We start from the raw sequence: 19727 nt of genomic DNA on the forward strand, positions 1-19727 counted from the left end.
TATGTCAAAACTTTAATTTAACTGACATTTTTTTGTTTTTCTTTCTTTTTTTTATTTTAATTATTTTATAATGAACATGTTGATTGATAACTAGGAGAGAGTAAACCAGTTACCTACACAATGTGTGATTGACGTGAATAAAATCATCCATTATCATCATTATGTAAGAAAGGTTGTTTTCTCTGTTATTATTATTATTAAGCATGATATGGCAATATAAAACTGATAATGCATCACAATTTTTCTTTTTTTCAGCAGCTGTTCAACATTTGTATCCTTATAAAAATTGCTGAATTTGTTTTATTTTTTTAAATTACTGTTTGCTTACAATAATTTAGTATTGTAGTTATTTATACATATCATAATATTTTTGCATATTATTATAAAAAGAGTATATTTGAAAAAAAAAATTAGTTGCTTATTAGTATTATTACTAATATATTGCCTGTTTATTAGTAATTATAAAGCATTTGTTCTACATGACCATTTACTTCCCTAATGCTACCTAATATATAAACTGAACAACTACCTTACTTACAGTTAATAAGCATCATATTAGGAGCTTATTGAGACAAAAGTCGTAGTTAATGGCTTGTTAATAGCAAGATTTAGACATTAAAATATAGTGTGAAAAATCTATTTACCCAAGTTGCAGTATATGGATTTAAAAGTATTATACAACACTATGTTTGAAATAAGAGAGTTAGTGTGTGTGTGTGTGTGTGTGTGTGTGTGTGTGTGTGTGTGTGTGTGTGTGTGTGTGTGTGTGTGTGTGTGTGAGAGCATGCATTTTACGACTTGTGCAAAGAGACATCCATATCTTTCTGTAGGGAGGTGATTTTTTTCCCCTTTGTTAGGATTTATTAGAGTGGAGCTGGGGAAGGATCATTACACACTCTTAGTCTAGCAAAGCATTGTAGGCAATGTATCCTTAAAGCTGAACAGCATAATGGCAATTTAAACTGTTCCTGTGGTTATTGAAAACAATAAAAAATGCATGAATATTAGGCATATTACTCTAATTCACAACACAACGATCCTGTTAAATAAAAACAAAACCAGATGTTCTCAAAACATTTTTTACTCATTTACTTCAAAACACACAATCAAAACTAAGCTTGGAAATTCAAAATACAATATGTATTAGATTGGAGATGCCTTCTCAGCAATACAGCGTTTTTTCTTTAATTATTATTAAACCTGATATTCTATATATCTATAAAATATTTCTATAAATATTGTGTGTGTTCAGTCACAACTGTGGAGACTCGTTAAGAATGACATGAGGCTCTGCTCCACTAGAGGGAGTATATCGCTGTTGTGTGTAATATGTGGGAGGAGTTCATAAAGGATAGCTAGAAAACGAAAGTGAAAAAAATAAAAAAACAAACGACGGCATTTCAAGGCTTTAAAATGTCACTACTCGTTTAAAACGTTCGTGGTAAGTTCAAAACGTATTTTTCGTGTAACCAATGTATTCATACAAAAATGAGGTTTTGGTCTTCCTTATTAAGTTTCGTCAGCTATATCCGAGCAAAATGGCAGAAATATCCACAATAAAAGTGTTTTTACTCTGATCTTTGTTTTAATTTTATATAGCATGCGATTATAACACTGTCGTATAATGTTTACAATTGATATGTGTAGATCAACACAGTTAACAAAGGTCTAAAAGTTTGACATACATTTTTATTTTGAATTTCTCTGCCAGGACACGTTATTGCCTACAGTAATTAGAAACAAAATTCAAAAACAGCACTGACTGTTGATTCTGTTGCGCAGTCACTAGAAAATGAGACATCATCATGTTGTCATTAAGCTCAAAATAACAGCTGAATTAATGCTTCATTTAAACCACATACAAATTAGTGCAACATTAAAGTGCTAGTATATCCACTAATGCTAACATGCTAAAACTGTTGTAAAACTACCGGAATGATTTATTGTGTACAGATTTCCAGCCCCTACTGTAACGTAATTTTACAAGCTGAATAAAGAGCGAGAAATAAATAGACTACATGAATGTACCTGAATATATCAAAGATGTCAATGTAATAAAATTATTACATTGATGTTTGAAATTAAAAAGTAATTTATTGTATCTATACTGTACTGTACAGTACTAGGGTTGTCTTTTTATCTCTGTGTTTGCACATAAAAGGTCTGAAATAAACACTTTTTGATAAATGAGAGTACACTGTAAAACCCGACAAGTTAACTTAACTCAAACCGTTTGAGTAAACAGATTGCCTTGATTTAAACCATGTAAGTTTTGAAACTTTGCATTCAAGTAATTAAGTGATTAACTAAGTGCTGATTGTGAATTAGTGATGAACAGCTGCTGTTAACAAACAGAATCACTTAAAAAAAGAGAAACACAAGAACTACTACAACTGACTTCAGACACAGCCTTAGATGAAATCAACTGAAATAAAATACATGAAATCTCTCAAGATCTGATTAAACAACCCCACAAACAGCATCACCAGCTCCACTTATTAATAACCAGACTGACTTTATTTCTGTCAGAGGTCTACAGAAGATCTTATTGAGAATGAACTAAGGTTTAGATGTTGATTTATTGTTTCATTTGAAGTAACCATGTTAGAGATCAGTGTTTGCTTTAGTTGGGCTCTTAACCCTTTACTTCTGTCTTTGTGTTTTCTCTGGCTGTTATAACCGTGTGTTTCTAAAACACATTTGTTATAATTTAAAAGCCCAGAAGAAATGCCATCAGGTGCCAACCTGTACCTTGGTGTATGTTGTAATACTTCATATTGGTGATGATAACCATCAATTATTGAACTGTACTGAGTCTAATCTCCGATGAAATAGGTGTTGTGTAATTTGATTGATTATAGTAAATGGATGCTAAGAGCCAGTGGTTTTGTGATAATCAGATAATACAAAGACTTTCCAAACAGTTTGGACTTCTATGGTGTCAATTAGTCACACACAGACATCAATAATCAGCATATGAACCTCAACAATGGTGACCATAAAAAAAAAAAAAATGCTGCAGAGCATGCTGGGAGCCATGGATGAGTTCTGTACTTCAATAGTACCCAGCATGCATTGCAGCATGTTTTTTTTTTTTGTCACCATTGTAGAGGTTCATATTCTGATTATTAATGTCTGTGTTTGACCAACTACTGGCATAGAAGAAAAATGTATGTGTACAAAATGTTTAGAAAGTCATTTTTATATTAACTGATTATCACAGAACCACTGGCTCTTAGTGTCATTTTTTACTAGAACCACTTCTACAAAGATTAGACTCTGTACGGCTCAATAATTGTAAGTAATAATGAATAATTATCATCACCAATATAAAGTATAACAACCTACACCTAGGTACAGGTTAACAACTGATGACATTTCTTCTGGGCTTTTGAGTTACAACAAATGTGTTTTAGAAACACACGGTTATAACAGCCAGAGAAAACACAAAGACAGAAGTAAAGGGTTAAGAGCCCAACTAAAGCAAACACTGATCTCTAACATGGTTACTTCAAATGAAACAATAAATCAACATCTAAACCTTAGTTCATTCTCAATAAGATCTTCTGTAGACGTCTGACAGTAATAAAGTCAGTCTGGTTATTAATAAGTGGAGCTGGTGATGCTGTTTGTGGGGTTGTTTAATCAGATCTTGAGAGATTTCATGTATTTTATTTCAGTTGATTTCATCTAAGGCTGTGTCTGAAGTCAGTTGTAGTAGTTCTTGTGTTTCTCTTTTCTTCAGTGATTCTGTTTGTTAACAGCAGCTGTTCATCACTAATTAACAATCAGCACTTAGTTAATCTTAATTGCAATGTACATCTTCTTTCAGTGAACTCAACTGAATTAAGTTCAGAGTACTCATAACTGTTAGTTTTTTCAACTTAAATGTTTTAAGGCAATCGGTTTCCTCAAACGGTTTGAGTTAACATAACTTGTCAGGTTTGAGTGAGGCTGTGTCTGAAGTCAGCTGTATTTCCTTTCTCTCTTTTCTTCAGTGATTCTGTTTGTTAACAGCAGGTGTTCATCACTAAACTCAATTATCACTCAATTAATCACTTAATTACTTAATTGCAATGTATATCTTCTTTCAGTGAACTCAACTGAATTAAGTTCAGAGTACTCATAACTGTTAGTTTTTTTCAACTTAAACGGTTTAAGGCAATCGGTTTCCTCAAATGGTTTGAGTTAACATAACTTAAGGATATCTGTTTACTCAAACCGTTTGAGTTAAGTTTACTTGTCGGGTATTACAGTCAAGGCAATCGGTTTACTCAAACGGTTTGAGTTAAGTTAACTTGTCGGGTTTTATAGTGTATACTGTACTGTACAGTACTATGGTTGTCTTTTTATCTCTGTGTTTTCACATAAAAGGTCTGAAATAAACACTTTTTTGATAAATGAGAGTAGGAGGACATTGACTGAAAATGAGTTATCCATCTGCTGGATCAAGCCACTATCAACACATGAGGAATGAACCCTCTGAATTCAGTGATGAAACCATGACCTCTGACCCCAGGTAACACAATTGTCACTTTTGTATTTGGCAGACATCTGTATTACACAGTGATTTAGAGTGCATTCCAGTAGCTTCCAGTTGTAGAGTGATCAGTGCTTAGATAGCATTAAAGTTTAAGTGATATGGACTTTCAGTGGAGGGATGAAAATCACTTAGGTTTAATTAAAAAGTATTTACATTTTTACTTCAAAGATAAACAAAAGTCTTAGATGTGAAAGTTCTTTAATTCAAACGTATGTAAAAAATGTTGTTTTGTTTGTATTTTGTCAGTACCAGAAAAAGAAAGAGATGCAGTTCAAAGTCTTCGGATCCCAGTGGTGTGTCTGTGAAGAGTACTAAATCAATGGAGCCACCCCTTGTATTCAGTGCTGGACCAGTGACCTCTGTCACTCCGTTAGTATAATAATTCACTTGTTATTGTACTGAAGTGCATTTTAGATTAATAATTACAGCTCCTCAATGAAATAATTGTCAGGCTCTATGAGAAAGGACCCGGACACATAATAGAGATTGACAGGGTTTTATTAACACTGCAGACAGGGCACAAGTGGGTAGGCAAGGCATGGAACAATCCAACAACAGGGAATGACACAGGACATGTAACAGTGACAGTACAGCTGAGAATGACCACTGCAACCAGCCCCGGCTTACAATAAGTTGGAGAACTGCAGAAGAAGTGGCAGCACCAGGCAGATAGTGGTTGAGAAAACAGTGCAAGGAGCAGAAGCAGATATCTGTTATTGCTGTATACAGACACTATAGCTGTCTAGCAGGAAAAAGCTAAAGAAAATACAAAAATGAAAACTTGAAGTAGAAGGCTTGAAATGTTACCAGTCAAATGAGGAACAGGGGATTAAACTTTGATAAAGATATACAATAAACTGTGCCAAAGATTAAAGTGCAACTAGAGCAGGTAGTTTAACTAAATGAAGCACAAAACAACCAACCAGCAAGGACATGAGGGAAGAGAGCACAATAAATAAGGAGGAAAGCTCGTGAATGCCAGATGGACACAATTTGTGAAAAACGAACTAGATAAGGACTAAACAATGGGGCAGGATAGGAAGAGTACATGGTCAGCAAAAACTAAAGCCGCATTTCCACCGCTGGAACTTTACCCAGGAACTAGGGACTTTGGCCTGGTACTCAGTGTGTTTCCACCGCAGGAACCAGAAACTAAATAAAGATCCGGGTAAAAAAATGCCCCTCAGAAAGTCCCTGCTGGCGAGGTGGTACTTTTTCAAAGTTCAGAGACTTTCGGAGGCGGGACTTGGCCGCTAAACATGCTGATTGGTTGAGTTCATGCAGCATTGGTTGAGTTCAACCACCATTTATTCGGATCATTTTCAAAATATTACTGTTATTGTGTCATGAAATGTAATTTTAAAAGTATTTCATGCGAGAATGTAGTTGTTTAAAACTCAAATATGTGGTTTATTTATAAAGACAGCGCCTATTTAAAAATGTGTTTTGCCGATTTCGGAGACGGTCAGCTCGACGCGATCAGCGGGAGCTCAGTGATCATCTATCCGCCGAGAGGCAGCCTCACCTCGGCTAGACCTTCTGATTTGTGCTGCTGGCTCTGATGTCTCTTTAGTGGTTAAACATAAAATATAATTCATTTTGGGTGAATCTAACAGGTAATCTTTGATCTGTATTCAATTTATCTATATGTTAAAAAAAAAAGAAAAAGAGGCAGTTGATATAATATTTCTTTTCATTGTAATGGCTGCATATATACAAATTTCCCTTGACTCAGTACATTTCTGCTGCTATTTTATGTTTAAATGAAAACGAAAGGAGGCAGTGGTATTTGATATCCTATTTTGTTTTATTGTAAATATACTGAGAGGAAAATTGCAGTAGCCAAAGCGAGCTGCCTGATGTTATCAAGTACGCTGCTGTTTGCAGAATTACCGGATTTGCATCGTCGCGGACATCACACCCCCGAGTCGAATTCGCAAAGTCCGAACTACCGAGGAAGTCCAAAATCAGTGTACTTTGTATTAAGAAATGCGCGCAGACCTACGTCACCAGTCTATTTGCCTAATCTTCCTGGTACTTTAGACTGAGGTGGAAACACAGAAAGCAACAGGTCTGGAGGGAAAATAGGTCCTGGGGAAAAAAGTTCCTGGTACAACTGTTCCGGGTAATTTCGGTGGAAACGCAGCATAAGACAAAGCCATGACAAACATAGAAACATTTAACAAAGACAAAACAGAGAAGGCTGTCAGGACAGGACTTTGACAATAAAACTAAATACATTTTAAAGTATGCAGTGAAAAGGGGCAAAACTTCAAAAATACATGTACTTTTATTTTGAATTTTCTTAGCAGGAGGGGAATATGTGGGCCATTGTCTACATCTCACTATCAGACTCACATTGCACTGGACAACATTGTAGCAGTCCTACAGAAACACACACTTGATACTGGAGACCTGCAGAGAGTCAAAGACCAGCACAAAACCAGAATGAAGAACAAGTATGAGAGATTATTTGAGGGAATGAAACTACAGGAGAATGAAAGCCTCCTGAACAGGATCTACACACAGCTCTACATCATAGAGGGAGAGAGAGAAGGAGTGAATGAAGAACATGAGGTTTTACAGATAGAGAAAACAGCCAGAACTAAATACTTACGAGACACTCCAATCTACTGCAATGACATCTTTAAAGCCTCAGCTGAAGCAGGATGTGAGGAGAAAGAGCAGATCAAGACTGTTCTTACTAAAGGCATCGCTGGAATCGGAAAAACTGTCTCTGTGCAGAAGTTCATTCTGGACTGGGCCGAGGGAAAAGCCAATCAGGATGTAGATTTCATGTTTGTGCTTCCATTTCGAGAGCTGAACTTGATCCGAGATTATCAGTACAGTCTTCACAGACTTCTGCTGGACTTTCATCCTGAACTTCAAGATCTGGACTCACAGATTTATGAGGAGTGTAAAGTTGTGTTCATCTTTGATGGTCTGGATGAAAGCAAAATCACACTGATGTTTTCAGACGCTCAGAAAGTTTGTGATGTGACTGAGACTTCATCAGTGGCTGTGTTGATGTCACAGCTCGTGAAAGGAGAGCTGCTTCCCTCTGCTCTCATCTGGATCACCTCCAGACCAGCAGCAGCCAATCAGATCCCCTCCAAATACATCCACCGTCTGACAGAAATTCAGGGATTCACTGAGCCTCAGAAGGAGGCATATTTCAGGAAGAGAATCAGTGACCAGCATCAAGCCAGCAGAATCATCTCACACATCAGAAGAGCAAGAAGCATCCACATCATGTGCCACATCCCCATCTTCTGCTGGATCTCATCCACTGTGCTTCAGAAGCTCCTCGAAGAAGATCTGAGAGCAGAAATCCCTCAAACTCTGACTGAAATGTACATCCACTTCCTGCTTACTCAGATCAACATGAGGAACCAGAAGTATGAAGAGAGAGATCCAGAGAAACTCCTGCAGTCCAACAGAGAAGTGATTGTGAAATTTGCTGAAGTGGCTTTCAAACAGCTGATGAAGGGTAATGTGATGTTCTATGAGGAGGACCTGATTGAGAGCGGCATAGACATCACTGTTGCTTCAGTGTATTTTGGGATTTGCACTGAGATCTTTAAGGAGGAATCTGTGATTCATCAGAGGAAAGTCTACAGCTTCATTCATCTGAGCGTTCAGGAGTTTCTCGCTGCTTTCTATGTGTTTTACCATTATGTAATGACGCATATTGATGCATTGCAGTTTTGTGATATAATGCACAATCTGCATAGAGATGCAGTAGACAAAGCCATTGAGAGTGAGAATGGCCATATGGATCTGTTCCTGCGGTTCCTGCTGGGTGTCTCACTGGAATCCAATCAGAGACTCTTACAGGATCTACTGACACACACAGAGAACAGCTCAGAGAGCATCAGGAGAACCACACAGTACATTAAAGAGAAGATCAAGGATGGACATGGACTCTCCACTGAAAGATCCATCAATCTGGTCCTCTGTCTGCTGGAAGTGAAAGATCAGACTCTGTCCAGAGAGATTCAGGAGTTTGTGAAATCAGACAAACACTCAGAGAAGAAACTCTCTCCTGCTCACTGCTCAACAATCGCCTACATCCTTCAGATGTCAGAGGAGCCGCTGGATGAGCTGGACCTCATGAAATACAACACATCAGATGAAGGGAGAAGAAGACTGATACCAGCTGTGGTCAACTGCAGAAAAGCTCTGTGAGTGTTTAATCACATTTAGTTAAATGTCTTTTAGAGGAATGAAGCTAATATTATTGAAATACCAGTTGTAGAGTGAGGTTAATAATTTAATTTTCATTTGTTTTAATCTATTTTAGTCTTGCAGGCTGTAATCCTACTGCTCAGGATTGTGAAATTGTAGCTTCATCTTTAAAATCCTCAAACTGTGTCCTGAGAGAGCTGGATCTGAGTAACAATGACCTGAAGGACTCAGGAGTGAAGCTGCTATCTGATGGACTCAAGGGTACAAACTGTCAGCTGGAGATACTCAGGTGTGGAAAAAAAAGATGTTTTAGCACTAATTGTGTTTTATATATATATATATATATATATATATATATATATATATATATATATATATATATATATATATATATATATATATATATATATATATATATATATATATATAATTTTAACACTGGTTGATGTGGTTCCATCAGTTCCACTTTGTGCTGTTAACTTCAAAAACCAAAAGGCAAAAAATATGGTGGACTAGATTTTCTCATTAAAACATACATGTTCAAACATTGTTGTAATCAGGGTATTTTTGTAGATTTAGAGACCTTAGCAGATGGATATGAGTTTCCCTTTTTTATCAGACTGTTTTGTGTGTCTGTAGGTTGTCGGGCTGTATGGTGACAGAGGAAGGCTGTGGTTATTTGTCTTCAGCTCTGAGTTCTAACCCCTCACATCTGAGAGAGCTGGATCTGAGCTACAATCACCCAGGACCATCAGGAGTCCAGTTGCTCAAACACAAACTGGAGGATCCAAAATATAAACTGGAGATACTCAAGTATGTCAGGCAGTTATGTGATTTGGGTCAACTTAGAGTGGTCTTAGGTAACACAGAAACCACACACCAGTTTAACAGGTTTTTTTTTTTGTTAGTTTTTTTGCCTCTTGACCAAAGGCCTTTTAGTTTGTGCACCTCATTAGCGTTGTGTTGTTTAGTTTGAGTGTTGCTTTGAAAAGAGCACAACAGATGGCATGAAACTTTGTGTAGTGAGATTCTAGAAAACAAGCATACATACATGTACATCAGTCTTACATCATACTGTACCATATATTTTTTGTTTGTGTGTATGTTTTTGTCTCTGTTCAGTTTTGACCATGAGGGACATTTCAGAATCAAACCAGGACTGAGAAAATGTAAGTCCTCTCTCTCTCTCTCTCTCTCTCTCTCTCTCTCTCTCTCTCTCTCTCTCTCTCTCTCTCACACACACACACACACACACACACACACACATCTGCACTCAAAAAAATAACTCATTGGACAAACTCAATTTAATTGAGGGCAGGATTTCCATCCAATAAATATGTGTAGACCCAACTCATAAAAAACTAATTAATGCAATGAAATGTAATCAAGTTGGTCAAACTTAATTTTGACCAAATAGTTAAGATGAAATGGATTCATTTATAAAATTAGATTAATGCTTCTTAAACTTAAAACATTTAATTGAAAAATCAATAAGGAAATCCTTCTTTTGCACCCCATAAAGACAAGAGACAAATCTTGATTGAGATTTTTATTAAGATGTGTTAATGTGAAAAGTACTTAGAAAAATGCAAGTACACATTTTAAAGCCTTTTTTTCTCCAGCCTTTGTAGCACATGGACAGTTTATGGAATTCTAAAGTCAAAAACACCCTCATGTTGTTTCAAACCAGTAAAACCTCCGTTTATCTTTGGAACAAAGTTTAAGATATTTTAGATTTAGTCTAAGAGCTCTCAGTCCCTCCATTGAAGCTGTGTGTACGGTCTACTGTCCATGTCCAGAAAGGTAAGAAAAACATCATCAAAGTAGTCCATGTGACATCAGAGGGTCAGTTAGAATTTGTTGAAGCATCGAAAATACATACGACGCGCTCACAACCGACCTGGAAGAGAAGACAATGCTGAATAAAGTCGTAGTTTTTGCATCTTTTGGACCAAAATGTATTTTTCGATGCTTCAAAATAATCTAACTAGCCCTCTGATGTCACATGGATTACTTTGATGATGTTTTTCTTCCCTTTCTGGACATGGACAGTAGACCGTGCACACAGCTTCAATGGAGGGACTGAGAGCTCTTGGACTAAATCTAAAATATCTTAAACTTTGTTCCAAAGATAAACGGAGGTCTTACGGGTTTGGAACGACATGAGGGTGAGTCATTAATGACATAATTTTAATATCTGGGTGAACTTTAAAAGGGATAAATTTAAATTTTGTCATCATTTACTCATCCTCAGGTTGTTCCAAACCTGTATAAATTTCTTTATTCTGTTGAACACAAAGGAAGATATATGTTAAAGAATATGGGAAACTGAACAGTTCTGGACCACCACTGACTTCCATAGAAGGAAGAAAAAACAACACTATGGAAATCAATGGTGGCCCAGAACAGTTCAGTTTCCCATATTCTTTAACATATATCTTCCTTTGTGTTAAACAGAATAAAGACATTTATACATGTTTGGAACAACCCCAGGATCTGTAAATGATGACAATTTTCATTTTTGGGTGAACTATCCCTAAAAAGACATAAATGACTAACTAGAAATACACAAAAAGTGTGTAAGAAAAAGCATGTAAGAATGTATAAAAAGGAAATGTACTTTTTTTGTGTGTGCGCACGTGCATGTATTTTCAAATAATCCACATTATTGCACATCTCATGCAAACAGCTTGATTTTGAGTTGCTGGATCTTTGCACTTAAAGTTCATTAGGTTTTTCTGGATAAACTCGAAGGTGTACTTGAGGTTTTCAGGAAAACTAAGATCAAGAGCATAAATGAGACAGATTGATGAATGCTAGGATCATGCAGTCTAGGTTGCTCAAAACCTTAATGCCCTTGATCACAACTCCGATGTCTTCTGTACAATCTCCTCTTTGGATTTTGTAAATCCCCATGACTGTGTTTGGGATTTAATTTTCTGCATCCTCAGTGGCCTGGACAAAACACAAAACACTTTGGTTAAGTGAATTTGACCCTTTATATTTTAAAAGTAATCAGCAAATTGCATTGCTACTTTTCAGTCTGAAACTCAACATCTTCCTGAACTTCTTCGACTGTTTGATTTGGCAAAGACAACATTCCTAGAATATCAATAATAAGCTTTTCAATAGTGACGAAAGTGATGTGACATACAGCCAAGTATGGTGACCCATACTCAGAATTCGTGCTCTGTTTTTTTAACCCATCCAAAGTGCACACACACAGCAGTGAACATAATGAAACAAAATCTTATTATTCCACTAATACATATTGTTTTATTATTAAATGAAAATGAAAATTTTGCATTTAGTAATAATCAATCATATATTATAAAACATAAAAGTATTAACAGAATTGTTATATAAAGAAAAATCCCTTACCACATACTCCTTGAAGAAAGAGTCTGTATCTTCAGTCAGGTAGATCATCAGACCTTTCAGGATGCACTCTCTCTTGATGTTTATGTTAGTGTTAAGCAGGAGGAAAATCGAGACTGAAATAAGCCAAATGCAGAAAGCTGTACAATAACTCTATCTCTCTCTCTCACACACACACACACACACACACACAACATATTCCAGCATTGCAATCTTGACATCGCAGATTCATTATATGAAGCTTCAGAACTAAGGCGGGGTTACAGATTAGGTGTCCCTAAGAACACGCATATCTAACAGTATTTCCGCATTACATTAATTCATTTGCACGCGGGTTTTATACATTTTTATACCGTGTATTCTCCGTGTATATTCATGCACCGAAAAGTTACGCCCGTATCGTTTCGGTTCAATACAAATACATATACCGTTCCACTCCTAGTTCTGCTGTAGGCTAAGCCCTGTCTACTTGCTCTGATTTACCATGGGCATGGATTTTATGGTGAAATACTTACCAATAACGAATACGACATAGCAGTCCTTGCTGCGGCAGACGAGAAAATGGCAGACACACACACGCTCTCTGAGCATTTTCTTCTCTGAGCTTGTCTTGCACATGTGCATATGACGCGCTCCGAAGCCAAATTAGTTTGAGTTAACCAAATGAAAATAAATCTCATAGATAACACTATTTATACATTTTACGTTAGACTTAATAAATATATATATGTATTATTCCCAATTAGCTATATTTAAATAAAGTGAACACAATTTAAATGTGTCATACCTAAGAAGGCCTTGAATCATTTTTTTGAGTGTGTGCATATTTAATGATGTCATAGATTATGTAATATATCTTCTTGTGTTCAGATGCCTGTGATCTCACACTGGATCCAATCACAGCACACACTCAACTCGTCCTGTCTGAAGACTACAAAAAAGCAACATATGTGAAAGATCATCGGCCGTATCCTGATCATCCAGACAGATTTGATGATAGGGAGCAGGTTATGTGTAAAGAGAGACTGACTGGGCGCTGTTACTGGGAGGTTAAATGGAGCGGCTCAGGTAATGTAGCGATTACATATAAAGGAATCGGCAGGAAAGGTGGGATTCACTGTTCATTTGGATTCAATGAAAAGTCCTGGAGTATAAATTGTTCTGATACGACTTATACTGTCTGGTACAATAATAACAGCACTGATGTATTTGGTCCTTCAGTCCGCTCTAATAGAGTAGGAGTGTATGTAGATGAGTTTGCCGGCTCTCTGTCCTTCTACAGTGTCTCTGACACACACACACTCACACACATATACACATTCAACACCACATTCACTGAACCCCTCTATGCTGGATTTGGGGTTTATCCTGAATCTTCAGTGTCATTGTGTCAGATTGACAACTCCTTGTGAAGAACCACAGACACATACAGAAGAGCCATTTCCACATCAGAGAAAAACAATTAAAAGTATTTGCAATTGTATATCTTGCATTGGCAACTTTCTCTCTCACAATTATGACATCAGTAGTCACAATTGCAAGACATGAAGCTGCAATTGTAAGCTGTAGTCACATTGTAATGTATGAAGTTGGGTTGTGAGATGAAGTCAGATTGCAATATAAAGTTGCAGTTATGAGAGGTACAGACAAAAATGACAAATTATGAGTTACAAGGTCACAAGGTCATCAATTAAAATATAGAGTACTGTGAGTTTGAAGTTGTAGGAATTTCTTGGCTGTGTTTGACTAAAAACTGTGAGAATAAAAAGTTGTGTTCAGTGCATTAAGTTCATCAAGGAAAACTTCCATAAGTGCAACTAAAAGAAAAACTGTGAAACTGTGAAGATTCACAATTGTATCACAGACTCACACTTTTTGTTTGACAGGAGAGAAAATGTTAATGAAGTGTCAAATATGTGGAAAGCTGTTTATTTATTTATAACAATTAAAATTTTTAAACTTTTTAATCGTTTTGCTGTTTGATTTTTGTCACTTCTTTTCTGAAAAGTTTGAGGGCTTCGACCTGTACTCTACTGCATCAGCATCATCTCTTGTGTTAGAGTCAGTGGAGATTATTTGTTGCTACTGTAGATGCCATCATTGCTTCAGCGGGCCACAGGCAGTTTCATCCTGCTGTATATGGCTATGATTAAACTACAACTATGGAGGAATTTAATAAATTTGTTGCAAGATGCAGAAGATAAAGCCCTCAAGGATGGGAATGGCCTCCTGCATCTGAGAGATTCAGAGGTTCTGCTAAAATCTCATTTGGAAGCAAGTTTCTGTTATTGCATTCTACTGTATGATAGCAAACTGTGTCGCAGTGTTGTCTTTCTGATATTATTTCAATTAACTAGTGATTTAAAATAATTATATTTGAGATATTATTAACTATAGTACTGTAGTGCTGCAGTGTAACTGTATATGGTTGTAATTAACTATTTTACATTTCTTTTGCACTTATGGGGTTAACGCTGGGGGATTTGAGGAGGTGGAAGAGAACACATAGAGATCGCTGCAGTTTGGTCTATGAAGGTGCAACATCTCAGTATTGCTGTGTTCTTTCTATGCATTGTTTCCCTTTGAAAACATACAATGTGCAAACATATGTTGATAATTTAGCTGCATGGACAAAGGGGGAAAAACAATGGCATATCTATTCTTGAGAGGGACTGTTTTTTCATTAGATGTGATGAGAATGTGTTCAGTATTGATATGTGATGAACTAGAACATCCCAACAAATTAATGCACCAAATTAAGACTAATGAACCTCCATGAATCATTTGACATGTGGGTTGTCATGGCAACACTGGGGAAAATCTAAAATAAAACTGAAGTGGCTGAACTGAGCGATGCCCTTGCAGCTGGAACTGCAATCACGTGCTCCTGTGATAGTTAATAATACCACTTATCCACACTGGATGAGATTTTCTAATCAAACCAGTAGATCTGGCCACGCTGATGAAAGCTACATGTACTGCCTTGCTACCTCCCTCCTTCATAACCAGTCCTGAAGGCTCAAACCCCTTATACTCAGGTAATGAGCACATATTTCTGTATTCTATAGCATGTATTAGGAGACTGAATTAATGTTAAATGCTGCCTGAAGCTTGTCACTGTTGTGGGAAGCCTGGCTATTGGCTTGTAATGCCAAAAGAGAAAAACTCTATGATGAAGGGTATAGCACAACCAAAAGCCACTCCTAGAGAATCACTGTATACCCAACCACATGGTTTCCACAATATGGGTGGCTACAGAGCGAAGAGCATGTGGAGGATAAAAGGACAATGAGTCTGGAGTCTGTTTGTAAGTTTGATTTAATAACAGCCGAGTCAAATCCCAAGTCCTCAAAGAGTTACAGTTAATGAGATAATTAAGTGACTAATTAAATGGAATGACGTGGTTCCTCCTCTGGTGAAATCAGTTTCTGAGTTAATGGGTGGAATAACCATATGGCAGGACATTTACTTTCTGACCCCTGGACTTTATACCACTGCTCTGTAGGTATAGATGGCATACCCAGCATATGCTCCCTTACCTTAAAGTGAAATAAAATCAGATTCAACAATATTTTTCATGCACAAATGTGTGGTTACTCCAACATCACAATTAAATTAGTTGGAAAGAGATATGAGGTATGAATTCAAAATTACAATGTTTTTTTGGACCCCAGTTGATGCATTTGCACTTTGGTTCCTGTCTATTGCTCGGCTTTGACCCACATCCTGTTACTGAGCACCGAGTCAGACGGAAACTGCTGCTGTTTCCAAACCACAGCATCATTTGAAGAGCTTAGTGAACACAGCATTGAGTAGAAAACAAAGACCAAGCAGGCTCCATTGATTTATCAAGCTACATTAAATTACTTAAATGTTGTGCATTGTTAATTATACTCTATATCCAAAGATAAGGAAGAAGGCATGGCAGCTAGCATCTCCTCTCTGCCATCACAAGGTAAACTGACACCAATAGAGTCACTGTTAAACACTGATAAAGTGTGTCCCAGAAGCCTGTGTCAAATTTCTCTAGTGGGGCTGATGTAACCACCATTATATGTATAAAAAAATATTATATATATATATATATATATATACTGTAAATGATATGTGTTCAGCCTTTTTCGATGTCCTTGTTGATCATACTACCCACTGTTTGCCTTCTCGTGTAATGTACAGCAGTACACATGAGTACACCTCCACCAGGGGTACATGGATTTCCTGGCTGTCTTCATCATTGTAGTGCAACACATGCTCACACACTTGTATTTATTGTTCTGCCTACAAAATTGCATCTCTTGGGGGCAGTCGTGGTCTAATGGTTTGAGAATCGTAACCCAAAAGTTGTGGGTTCTAGTCTTGGTACCGGCAGGAATTGCAGCTGGGGTGAGTGCATGTACAGCGCTTTCCTCCACCTTCAATAGCATTACTGAGGAGAGACCCTTGAGCAAGAACTGAATGCCCAACTGCTCCCCAGTCGTCAGGGAAATATTGTGTGTAGTCCTGTTAATGCTACCGCAAGTCTGAGATACAGAGATACAGCATAACATTAGGAAAGAGAGGAGAAAAAAACAACAATTATAAGCGTTTTTTGATATGTTTTTCCACTAAATGTAACACTTTAGAAAGTTAATAAAGTAGGAAGTTGCGGTTTAGGGTCACTTTATAACTTTATCTTGTCTTATTTTCTAATCTAATTATAATCCAATTATTCCAAAATTTTGAATAATTTCTGTTTATTTTATTTATTTATTTATTTATGGGTTTTGTTTATTTTAATAGCAACATCTGGCAATATTGCATCACCAGCATTACTTTGACAGTTATCCAAAAAGGCAGCTGCTATTTACACTAAGTGCAAATATCTATAGATTCTATTTATACTATTTATAATAGCAGGATTTTCTGCTATTTATACTACTTACTGCAAATAGTGCCAATTATCTGCATATCAGTATTGTAGTACATTATAAAACAGTATGAAATAATAATAAATTATTGAGTCTAATTTAATGGATGCCACCTTTTTGGGACAATAAAGACCTCCCTGCACCTAGCCTTAACCCTTTGCTTATTTAATTAATTTTCATTAATACAAACGCTTTTCTGATATGATTTGAAATTTGAAAAGGGAGAAAACATTTCATCAGAAGGCGGATTTAGCTGCATGATCAAAATATTAAGAACACACGGTTTACCGTCTACAGCAAGCTTAACAACTGAAAAATTATCCACCCCATAAATATAGTATTAACAAACTTTGATGCAATAAATAGGGCATGATTTAAAAATGAGCATCCCTCCAAAAACATCTATATTTCTGTCTCTTTTCAAGAGTTAGTGTATATAATTAGTTCTATTTATAGGGGTTATTATAGCACAATTCTATAATAAGGGGGTTATTATAGAAACCCCCTGGACCTCGCTAATTTTCAAAGCCTGGCTACGGCCATGACTGTTAGATCTACTTTTTACTGCATTTCTACTGAAACAGAAAGTATCTTCATAGCAAACTCCGCCCATCCCACTTGTCATGTGACGTCACGACCCGCATTTCCTTATTTCTCTAAAGTAAAACACGTAAGGTTTGGCTGAAGTGTATTGAGCTTGTTTTAGCAGTTTGTTCTTGTTTTCTCTCAAACTCACAGTTTGATCTTTGGATAATGAAAGTGTTCATTATATTATCGGTAAGAGAAACAGTTTTCTTCTGGTTTAGATGTTTATTATTAGCATGTGCTGTGTGTTTACGTGAGACACATAATCAACACTAATTTAATATCATCGAGCATCTAATGCATCATATCATCAGTGTTTAATGTAAATTGATATAATATTTGATCATTTGCAGCTTTAAATGAACATATGACAGTGTGGCTTGAATAGAATAAAAGTCTCTTGAAACTTCATCTGAAAACATGAACGGCAAAACTCGTTTAATCATTAATATGCACATTTGTATTTTTCATTCTTTTATTGTGTGATGAACGACTAATTGTCAGATCTATATATTAACATTTAATATGTAATCAACTTTTTTATATAAATTTAAATATTTATACAAATATGTACATGTAAACACTAAAAATGTCAGTTATGTGTAAAAGACATGAACATTTGTGATGCTGTAATTTAACTTTTAGATAAAGATCGTTGAGAGTGTGTTTATACCGTACTTGACCTCAACATCTGACCTTGTAAAGACCTTTATCAGAAATTACACTTTCTTCAAACATGTTTCACATATGAAATGTTTTGTTTGGCATGAGAGCAAAATGAAAAAAATAACTGTCAGATCACACATATTGAGTGGGTCATGTAAAATGGATTTACATTTATTTCTGTTTTTATGTCATTATTTAGCTATTTTATTTGCTTGCGTATAAGTGACAAATGTATAAAAGCCTGGAAGGCCTTTTTTATTTTATTTATTTTCTTTGAAGTGCTGAGCTTCCTACAGCCTAATTTCGGCTGTGTGAAAATGAAAATGTCTGACGCATGTTTATTCCATAAATATTTGACACAGAATAGTTGTAATGTCTGCTAAGTTTGCAAATGGCTTGCCAATAGGGTTAAAAAGGGGCAGAACATTTCTACTTGTCATTGTAATGATTAGGAATTATATCACTAATATTTTTGAACAAAGACAATCATCACAATCCTAAACAGTGCTGTATAAATACATGTATATTTGTACAGCATATTTATCTGTGTTAGATTTAGACTGAACATTCACATTTTCTTTGAAAGAGCAAGAGGGGGTAATGTACGAATGTGTGGTGGTGGACTTAAATGTCAGTGAGTTAATTTTGAATGCTAATGAAGCATCTCGTCTCTTTCTCCACAGTTTATTATCAACTTGGTGTGTCCCACGGTTTACAATTATCATGTCTTCGTCTATGGCACGCTGAAGAAAGGCCAGCCCAATCACTCCATAATAATCAACACCACCATCGGTCAGGCCGAGTTCCTCTCTCACGCTCGAACCGTAGAGCAATACCCACTTGTGATCGCCACCAAAAACAACTACCCCTTCCTGCTCAATGTGCCTGGTAAGGGTAAGCTTGTCCACGGTGAGATCTACTCTGTAGACCAGAAGATGCTGGACTTCCTGGACGAGTTTGAAGAATGTCCTGAGTTGTACCAGCGCACCAAGGTCCAGCTGGAGGTGCAGGACGGGGACGGTGAAGGAGAAAACACACTGAAGCCTGGAAGCATCGAGGAAGCGTTTTTGTACAGCACGAATACATATGAACCTGAGTGGCTCCAGAAACCAACATATGATAATTATGATACGAACGGTGATCACGGACTGCCATATCATGAGGACACAAGCCCTGAGTAATGATTGTACAGCTGCTGCTTACCAGGGTCCAAAATTGACAATTTAACAACCTGTCAGTGTCACATCAATTTACCATTTAGATTTTTTACACTTATGTGTGTGTTTTCTTAAGAGTAGTGGTTGTCACTCCAGTAATGTATATCTAGATAACAGGTGTATTTGTACATAAGCTGTAGAAGTGTTCATTATTATGAGTTTTCTAAACTACACTTTTACTAAAAAATCATTAATTCAGAGTGTTTTCTTTCTTTTTCTTAAATATAAATGACAACAAATGCA

The 19727-nt window shown here is 36.4% G+C and overlaps 2 protein-coding genes across 3 annotated transcripts; both read left to right on the forward strand.

Annotated features, from left to right (window-relative positions):
- The first annotated feature begins 4412 nt into the window (after positions 1-4412).
- LOC132144153 (NLR family CARD domain-containing protein 3-like) lies at positions 4413-13545 on the forward strand. 2 transcript variants are annotated; one of them, XM_059554914.1, is made up of 7 exons: positions 4413-4519; positions 4790-4912; positions 6853-8727; positions 8847-9020; positions 9371-9544; positions 9854-9900; positions 12980-13545. In XM_059554914.1, the coding sequence occupies exons 1-7, from the start codon at positions 4428-4430 to the stop codon at positions 13519-13521; spliced, it is 3027 nt and encodes a 1008-aa protein (XP_059410897.1). In that variant the 5' UTR covers positions 4413-4427; the 3' UTR covers positions 13522-13545. The 2 variants fall into 2 exon arrangements, with proteins under 2 accessions (XP_059410897.1, XP_059410898.1); XM_059554915.1 differs by having other exon boundaries at positions 6856-8727.
- Positions 13546-17650: 4105 nt separating this feature from the next.
- Positions 17651-19727, forward strand: LOC132144168 (gamma-glutamylaminecyclotransferase C-like). Its single transcript, XM_059554931.1, has 2 exons — positions 17651-17793; positions 18951-19727. Exons 1-2 carry the CDS (start codon positions 17770-17772, stop codon positions 19446-19448), a joined length of 522 nt encoding a protein of 173 aa, XP_059410914.1. The 5' UTR covers positions 17651-17769; the 3' UTR covers positions 19449-19727.

The sequence above is a fragment of the Carassius carassius genome, chromosome 7 (assembly GCF_963082965.1).
Source record: "Carassius carassius chromosome 7, fCarCar2.1, whole genome shotgun sequence".
Lineage (NCBI taxonomy): Eukaryota > Metazoa > Chordata > Actinopteri > Cypriniformes > Cyprinidae > Carassius > Carassius carassius.

Coding starts and splice junctions, on each gene's coding strand:
- LOC132144153 (XM_059554914.1), top strand. CDS start 4,428: ATGAGTTATCCATCTGCTGGATCAAGCCACTATCAACACATGAGGAAT. Junction 4,520..4,789: donor ACCATGACCTCTGACCCCAG/GTAACACAATTG, acceptor GTATTTTGTCAG/TACCAGAAAAAGAAAGAGAT. Junction 9,021..9,370: donor TGTCAGCTGGAGATACTCAG/GTGTGGAAAAAA, acceptor GTGTGTCTGTAG/GTTGTCGGGCTGTATGGTGA.
- LOC132144168 (XM_059554931.1), top strand. CDS start 17,770: ATGAAAGTGTTCATTATATTATCG. Junction 17,794..18,950: donor AAGTGTTCATTATATTATCG/GTAAGAGAAACA, acceptor CTTTCTCCACAG/TTTATTATCAACTTGGTGTG.